Source organism: Hydra vulgaris, chromosome 07, assembly GCF_038396675.1.
Source record: "Hydra vulgaris chromosome 07, alternate assembly HydraT2T_AEP".
NCBI classification, from domain to species: Eukaryota; Metazoa; Cnidaria; class Hydrozoa; order Anthoathecata; family Hydridae; genus Hydra; species Hydra vulgaris.
In genome coordinates this window covers 27,637,501-27,647,500 of record NC_088926.1, presented here as the reverse complement: position 1 = coordinate 27,647,500, position 10,000 = coordinate 27,637,501, and the positions used below count along the sequence as shown (strand labels likewise).

At 29.4% G+C, this 10,000-nt stretch overlaps 1 protein-coding gene across 9 annotated transcripts in view; it reads right to left on the bottom strand.

The window, feature by feature from the left end:
* LOC136082381 (mucin-3A-like) overlaps positions 1–10,000 on the bottom strand; it is a 165,762-nt gene that overhangs the window by 33,319 nt on the left and 122,443 nt on the right. For all 9 annotated transcript variants that reach the window (XM_065801529.1, XM_065801530.1, XM_065801531.1 and 6 more), the window contains one exon: positions 239–475. In XM_065801529.1, the coding sequence (XP_065657601.1) occupies positions 239–475 (237 nt within the window). The remainder of the gene's footprint in view (positions 1–238; positions 476–10,000) is intronic.

The window sequence follows — 10,000 nt, the reverse complement described above, 5'->3', positions numbered from 1 at the left end:
TATATATATATATATATATATATATATATATACATATATATATATATATATATATATATATATATATATATATATATATATATATATATATATATATATATATATACATATATATATATATATATATATATATATATATATATATATATATATATATATATATATATATATATATAATGCAAAGATTATAAAAAATAATAAATTATGAAATATGTAAAATAAAACGTGTTTGTTATACTTAATGAAGATTGAGTTGTTGTAGTTGGAGACTGAGTTGTTGTAGTTAGAGTCTGAGTTGTTGTAATTGAAGATTGAGTTTTTGTAGTTGAAGATTGAGTTGTTGTAGTTGTGATTGGTGAAGTTACCACAATATCACTATATGATGATGTCTCTGTTGTGTTATCTAATTTTACGCCTATAACAAATGTAGAGTAAGAAGCTCCGCTTTCAAGTGGAGGATTGTCTGGAATAAGATCTGAAACAAATTAAAATTTGATAATGAAAACAAAATTTTAAATATTTAGCAGAAATATTAATAATACTTTAATAAAAAAACTATTTTCAAAATATATATATATATAAATAAATATATATATATATATAAATATATATATATCGATTGTATAGAGCACAAACGTAGTATGTCCACATTTTTATGAAATCAATATTTTACTATATTCTTATTTGCAGTAACATAAGCTTGTAGAGGACATTTGTAATATGTCCACAAGTGATATCCATCATTAGATATAACACAAAACACAAGTGTAATATCTTGATTTTAGCAAAATCAACAGAGTACAAATGTAGTATTGGACATACAACATTTGTTCCCTGACAACTATTTATTGTTTTGCATAAATGTACTTTCACTTTTATTTTGTAGCTATTTCTTTTTTATATCATTGAAGAAATTAGAATTACTTTAATGATCTAAAAAAAACTCTTTGCTTGCAAAGTAAATAAACCAGTATACTCAATCTTTTTCGTAATAAGACAAAATGAGTTATTACTGCAAATAATTACAACTTTGCATAAATTTATAATAATATCTCATATGAAAATACTTTACTTCATTGAATTAATCCTTAGTTGAAAGAAAATCAAAAGAATATATGTGTTTGGTCATCAAAATATGACCTAATTTTATTATTTTTTGGTTTGTTTCGTTTTTGGACTATTTGGTTTGTTTCGTTTTTGCCGGACATATTACAAAACAAGATGGCCACCAAAAAAAACATTAAATTTTTTTGCAATGCTCAAGAAGTAATAAAGCTCCTTGATGAAGAGGATGATTTTGAAGAAGGTATGTTGAAGAATATTATTATATTAAATTGAATAATAATTATCACAATATTAAATTATATGCCCTACAACATAATCTAGCCATTCTAGTTCCCTAGACCTAGTCTAGTGAGGAGGCTAGATAGTACTTTAGTAGAGTCAGAGTAGACTAGAGGAGTAGAGTCTAGTTCTATTACTACAATTATAACTGTTCGCTAACAGTAGTAGTACACGTACTAGATCTAGTAGGCTTAGTAGTAAGTAGACTACTACTTATTAATAGTGTACTGGCACATCATTACTAGACTAGTAGTACCAAACTGCAATTATCATACTCATACTTGACTCATAGGCGTCATACTCATAGCCTCTATATGATTGATTATTATCAGGCCATGATTGAAAATAAAAGTATTAAAGGGCAGGTGCTGAATTAGGCCCTTAGTCTAAAGTTTACATACCATGTACTTTAGCCACTTTGGACTTGGAGGCATTATTTAACTAAATCTAGAATGTCTATATAATAATAATAATAATAATTTAGATGTTAAACTGTGAAATATAAATTACATCGTTAGAAAGTAAAACCAACTAACCATTTTTATAGATAATTATATTAGTATTCCTTTTTGACAATTTTATATTATGATTTTATTATTTAAATATTTAAGCCAAAATTATTAACTTTCACATTATTGTTTGTGTTTTAGGTAGCTCTGATCAACTCATCCAAACAGTTAGTCCAGATCAATTCAATGAAACATTTACTTCGGATCAACTCATTGATAGGCCTACAGTTAGCTCTGATCAACTTGTCCAAACAGTTAGCTCAGACTCTGATCAACTAGTTGAAACGATTAGTTCGGATCAACTTGTCCAAGTGTTTTTAAAGGTTAATGCGACTAATAGTTTATATGATTTAACAACAGGCTTATCTTATGTTGTTGCCAGTAGCTCTAATCAAATCCTCCATGTGACTAGCTTGGATAATCAAGTAGAAAAACAAATTGAAGTGCCTTCGACTAGTACAAATCAACATATAATCGCTAGTTCCAATGAACTCAACTTGCCTAATTCTGATAGTGATACAGATGGCTATGAGTTTGACAATAATGATCATCAAATTGGGAATACTTTTGATTTCTCTTCACCAATCTTGGACCAACATGTGCATGTTCCTGATCTTGAAAAAGACAAACAAGGGAGAAAAAGAAAAAGAGAACCAGAAAAATGGATACGGCAAATATTAGGCAAAAGGCACGCAATAATGGTTTGTTGTATGTTACCAGAAAAGGCAAAACAGTTCCTGCTAAAAATCCCAAACCAGTTGATTGTAACAAATGCAGATTTACATGCAACTCTGTAATATCTGAGGAAGATTGAGTTAACAATTGCCAGGAATATTATAGTTTTCAAGATTATAATGTTAAAAAACAGTTTTTGTGCAGCCTTGTTTATGAAGAGCCTATCAATCGACAGCGCTCCAAGTGTGCAGCGCCAGATCCTAAGAAAAAGAAAACAAAAAGTCATGCATATTATTTATTCTCAAATGATGGTTTTAAGAAAAGAGTTTGTCAGGATTTTTTCTGCAAAACCTTTTCATTTTCTTTCAGATGTGTTGATTCGGCATTAGCGGGAAAAGGTGATTCTGGGGCATTTGTGGGAACTGATAAACACTTTTCCAAAAGTTCTCCCACATTATTGTAGAAAAAATTCTAACAAACAGTACTTGTCACCTGACCTGAACATAAAACAAATGTACAGACTTTACAGAGATGACTACTGCGTGCGCCTGAACTTACCACCGGTAAAAGAGCACAAATATAGACAGATCTTTACCAATGATTTCAATCTCAGATGTTTTAAGCCAAAAAAAGAACAGTGCTCTGTTTGCAATGCTTACAGTGATGCAGATGAAGCAAGGAAGTTGATATTGAAAGTTGCATGGGATCAACATAAACAAAGAGAAAAGGAATCAATGGAAGAAAAATGCATTGATAAACAACGTGCTCATGATGACAAATCTTTTCTTGTAGTTACCTTTGACCTGGAAGCTGTTTTGGTGACACTGCATGCGGGGGATGCTCAGATATACTACAAAAGAAAGCTGGCTGTGTACAATTTTACATTGTTTGAGACAGCATCACACTAAGGGTACTGCTACTTGTGGGATGAAACCGAAAGTGGAAGACGGGCCAATGAAATAGGATCTGCTCTTCTAGATTATTTAGGGAATCTTCCTTCTACTGTGAAACACGTTACTACATTTTCAGATACCTGTAGCGGTCAAAACAGGAACCTCTATGTTGCATCAGCAATACTGTATGCTGTCCAGAACTTAAAAAATATTGAAATTATTGACTTGAAGTTTATGGAATCAGGTCATAGTTATCTGGAGGCAGACTCCATGTATGCAACTATTGAGAAAGCATTCCGGCACAAAAAAGTCTACACAACCCGAGAGTGGGAGCTCATAATTGGTTTTGCTAGAAAGCAGAATCCACTCTTTATTGTCAAAAGAAGGTACCATAATGATGTAAATGATCTCAAAGCCTTATCAAGATTTGTCAAAAATCAATCAAAAAATACTGTTAATGAAGCAATGCAGTGGATAAAAATAAAATGGATGCGATTTGAAAAGTAATACTCTAATAGCACGCGGTCGACCAACTTTGCTTGCAAATCTGTCATTGGCGCCTGCCTACAATCGCCGCCTGTCAATCTCAGTGTCAAAAAAGAATGACCTGATGTCACTTATAGAATCAGGCATCATCCCTCAGGAACATGCACCCTTCTACCAAGCAATGCAAAATGCAGAGAAAATGCAAAATGCAGAGAAAATGCAAAATGCAGAGATCTGCCAAGCAATGCAAAATGCAGAGACCGCCTTCCACAACCAGATGGCACTGAAGAGACTGATGATGACGTTTAAAAGTTAAAACTAAATTATTTTGTTTAATTAGGGTTAGGGTTACAGTAATCATGAAGTATTGTGCTAAAGTATTCATACATTTTAATATTATCTGTTCTATGATTATTTCATGATAAATTCAAGATTATCAAATTTATTTCATTTAATTCAATTATATTTTTTTTATTATTTATAATCAGTATTCATACTTTTCACTGTTCCATGATTATTAAATTTATTACTATGATAATTTAAGGATTATCAAATGTATTTTTATTAAAGATTAAATTACATTGATCAACAATTGTGTTCGAATTATTTATATTGCACAAATGTAATAAGACTTTTCTTTACTTTTTTATAGAGCACAAATGTTGCATGTCCATTTTTTTTCATCCTCTTAACAAATTTCAACATTTAAAGTCACTTGGAATCAACAACACCACTTAAGATGTTCACTATCCTACATTAGATACATGATAGTATGTAATCATTAATAAAATACCCCCACATAATACTTTGCTATATTTTACAAATGGTTTTGAAAATTGAAATCCGTTTTTCTCCATATTTTGGTTTTTAGACATACTACGTTTGTGCTCATATATATATATATATATATATATATATATATATTTATATATATATATACATTTATTTATATAACTATATAGCTCCACATTTTTTCTCTTTTTCAAATTTTTTCTAATTTGCTTCTTTGCTCTCTGAATTTTTTTGGTTACTTGTTGGATATGTTCTATTTAGTTTAGTCTAGGCTTAGTTATAACTATGCTTCTATTTATATCATTTTGTTTCCTTCTTAATAATGGCTTATATAATAAACTCACAAATACTTTTTTTTGAGAATGACAAAAAAATTTATCAGAAAAAAAATGTTTTTTTTCTTCTAATATTTCCTAATTCAAACTTCCTAACTTTCCTTATCTTTAGAAAAAATGTAACACTCAAATTTTTTAAATGCATTCACTACATAACAGATGTTTTCTTCTGGATTTACCTTCAGATATTCTTTGTTTTTCCTTGATATTTTCACTAAATATTTATTTTCTTGATTTTTCGTTTTTTCGTTCGTTGATACTGGGAATTTTTTTTTATCAAACGTGGAAATTGTGTAAAAATTTTTATTTTCAATACATTATGTTATACTTCATTATTTTGTATATCATTTGTTTACATACTTAAAATGCAACCCAACCTAATAAATATTTATACACTTAATGTTTTTTCATTTATGTCATTTAATCTTGAAACTATATAGATGTGATAGAGGTTTAGTGGTAGAGTGCTTGCATCATAAGCAAGAGGTTCTGAGTTCGACCCCCACAACATCTGTGGTAGTACTGCACTCAACTTGTTTCTTTGCGCAGCTGCCTTGTTTGTTAAGGTTCCTGTTTCAAAGTTATAGAGCTGAGAGAGGGTTATAACCACAATTAAGTAGCCACCTTGTCTGGAGTGGCCTTCTTGGCTTTGGGGAAGTGAATTAACATTAAAAAAAGTAAAATATTGTTAATAAAAATAGTTATTGATAAATAAGACAAAAATATATTGATAAATAAGTAAAATAAAACACAATTACCAATACAAAACAATTGCAAAACAATTAATAAATAATTTTAATAATTTCTTCAAAAGAAAGAATTTTTATCTTTACTTTTTTTGTGGCTCCTCTGTATTTACGTTGTGTTTTACATTACTTAGACTTCTGTATTAATTTCTGTATTATCTGTATATTCTGTATTATCTTCTAACTATATTTTGTATATTCTGTATTATCTTCTAACTATAACTGACAATGAAAATCTTGCTAATGGTGACACTAAAATAAACAAAAATTATCAAGTATCAGGTTTTCCCATAGAGAGTCTTCACACAGTATTCAACACATTTAATACACATATTAATAACAACAACAAAACTCGAAAAACCTCAATAAACAGTTACTACACCAATGTTGATGATTTAAAATGTATAGCAGCTGACAAATCCTCATTCAATGTCTTTCATATCAATATATCATCACTCTCGAAACATTTTGATGACCTTGAAAATCTACTCCAATCAACCAAACTTGAATTTGACATAATTGGTATATCGGAAACCAGATTGAATAAAAAAAGCCCACAAACTAGCAACTTAACACTTAATGGGTATTCCTATGAACACACACCATCTGAATCACATGCAGGTGGTACATTATTATATATAAATAACAGGCTCGCCTATAAACCCAGAAACGATCTCCACATCTTTAAACCAAAAGAACTAGAATCTATCTTTATTGAAATTATAAATCCTAAAAAATCAAATATTATCGTTGGTTGTGTTTACAGGCATCCAAAAATGTCTTTAGACAACTTCCTATCATTCTATCTTAATCCGTTACTCAAAAACCTAACAAAAGAAAATAAAACTGTATTCATTTTAGGGGATTTCAACATTGATCTGTTAAAGTATGACACAGATTCATATACTAGAGACTTTTTAGATTCACTCACCTCAAATTACTTTCTACCTCACATTGTCCACCCTACTCGTATCTGTAAAACATCAAAAACACTAATAGACAACATCTTTTCAAATCTTAAATCAAATAAATATAAAGCAGGGAATCTTACCACCACAATCTCAGATCATCTTCCACAATTTCTGATAGCCTATAATATTCTTAAACCACCACCTAATAAAAAGCTCTTAATCCAGGAAAGAAACTGGAAAAGGTTCAATGAAGTTGCATTTAGAAACGATTTTCACAATCTTAGTTTAGACAGAGAACCAAAAATATACCCTGATAATTGTACTCAGTCTCTTGAGAATATTATTTCCAACATTAATCAACTGCTCGATATTCATGCGCCTTTGAAAAAGCTTAACAAACAAAACATTAAATTCAAGACTAAACCATGGATATCAGATGAACTCAAGCACTCTATACAGCACAAAAATAATCTCTTTAAAAAATATATTAGGTCTAAAAATCAAACAAATAAAACCATATATCATAATGAGTATAAAACATTTCGTAATAACCTCCAATCTAAACTCAAAGAAAGCAAAAAAAAATACTACGATAATTATTTTACTGAAAACATAAAGAATATAAAAGCAACCTGGAAAGGCATTAAAAACATTATTAATATTAAAAGTAACTCTCAAACAACTCCTAATGTAATCATACATAACAATAAAACAATAACAAACCCCTTTGATATTTGTAATGCTTTCAACAACTACTTTACTAACATTGGTAAGGATGTCCAGGCAACAATTCCTTCATCCATGAATCATTTTACATATTACTTATCAAATCCTTTTCAAAAATCATTCTTTATAAAACCTACTGACGAACATGAAATTTCAAATGTTATCAACTCTTTAGACGCAAATAAAGCTTCTGGACCAAATGGTCTGCCTGTTAAAATTCTAAAACTATTAAAAACAGAACTCTCAAGAATTCTTTCTAACATTTTTAATATCTCGTTCTCAAGTGGTATTTTCCCAGAAAACTTAAAAACTGCCAAAGTTGTACCTATTTTTAAAACTGATTCAAAACTATTAATATCAAACTATAGGCCAATTTCCCTCCTCTCCAACATTGATAAAATTCTTGAAAGGCTAATGTTTAACCGCTTATACAAATTCTTCAATGAAAATAAATTGTTTTGTGAATTACAATTTGGTTTTCGAACAAACTACTCTACATCACTTGCTTTATTAAGTCTAACAGAAAAAGTTAAAGATTCTCTGGATGAAGGAATGTTTGGATGTGGCATTTTTATCGACCTTCAAAAGGCTTTTGACACTGTAGATATTGACATTTTACTTTATAAGCTATCGTACTATGGTATTAGAGGAGTCTCAAACTCTTGGTTCAAATCTTTCCTTACTAATAGAACTCAATTAGTATCCATTAGTGGGATGAGCTCAGACCTAAACGATATCAAAGTAGGTGTTCCTCAGGGATCTGTCCTTGGCCCTTTATTGTTTCTTATTTATATAAATGACATGTCTAAAGCTTTAAAATTTTGTAGAGTCCAACACTTTGCAGATGACACAAACCTTCTCTATTTTAATAAGTCCATAAAAAAAATCAACAAATATGTTAACTATGATCTTAAAAAACTATGCCTCTGGCTAAATGCCAACAAAATTTCCCTCAACTCCAAAAAAACTGATTTAATATTATTTAAAAGTCGTCACAAAAAATTAGATCAGCAGCTCAAAATTAAGTTAAATGGGAAAAAACTTTGGTGCAAAAAATTTGTAAACTACTTGGGTATAAAGCTAGACGAAAACTTAGCCTGGACTTACCATTATAACGATTTATCTAATAAGTTGAATAGATCCCTTGCCATCCTGTCAAAGCTAAGACATTTTATACAACAAAAAACTTTAAAATCTATTTACTATGCTTTGTTTCACTCTCATCTCACATATTGCCTTTTATCATGGAGTCAAAACATACGTACTGTAAATCGCCTATTTATCATGCAGAAAAAAGCAGTCAGGGTTATTGAATTTCTACCAAACAATGCACATACATTCCCATCTTTTAACACACTACAAATTTTAAAACTGCATGATATTATCAAAATTGAAAATTGTTTATTTATTCACAGCTGCCTTAACAAAAAACTACCTCCTATATTTAATAAATGGTTTACTCTACGCAGTACAATTAGCTGCCAACTTACAAGAAATTCTTGCAGAGGTGCACTGAGTGTGCAAAAATATAATACAAAATCCTACGGCAAACATTCCTTTAAATACTCTGCATTAATGGACTGGAATCAAATTCAAAATAAATTAAAATCAATCCCTTTTAGCAATATTAAAAAATATGTTCTCAAAACCAAATTAAAATACTACTTGCTACATCAAAATAAATAGAAACAGCAATAGTATCACTGGTGATAATAGATAAATCACCATATAAATTATATAAGATACAAATATGAATGTAGACTAATTGCAACCTTCTGTGAGTGTATTATTTATTTTATTTGCTTCTTTTTTTTCTTTTCTTTCTTTTGTTTTGTTTTGTTTTGTTCATGGTCGCTCTCCTCGATTTAGCCTAGCTATATGAGAGTGAACCATCCAGAATGTAGACTGTACAAATATTTTTTATAACGTATAACATTCTTATGTAAAACATCTATATTTCTGGTAAATATATTGCTTTTTGTTGTTGTTGTTGTTGTTGTTGTTGTATTTAAGTCATATTTTACTTCGTCATTACATTACTACTAGTCAAACAAAAAATTATTAGTATATTTGTTTTAAATAAATAAAATTACAAAAAAACCTTCTCAGGACTTTACACAAACTTTTTATGGTTTAATTCATTCGTATATAAAGTAAGTCTTGAAATATTTTATTGATAGATTCTAAGCTAAGCAACATTAATCTTGATATTAGTCATGATAAACAAACATCATAAACAATTAAACTTGTTAATTGTTGTAATAACTTTAAAAAATTAAAACAAAAGTCATAACTTGTTCATGTTCTCAATTGCAACTTTACCTATCTCATTCATGAATAGATTTTAAAAGTTCATTTATAAAATTCTTGTGTCTGTCTAAATTGATTGACAAAATTCATAGTTCTTATCTTAACAACATTAACAACGTCTCACTGCAGTTGGAAGATCTACAAAATTTACCTTATTTTAAAATTCCTTATATTGGAAAAGTAGAGGAGACCAGGGCAAGTTGGCTGTGAGGTATGTTGATGAACTGTGTTTATCTTTAGAGCCTTTCATCAGAAATTGACAAAAATTAAACA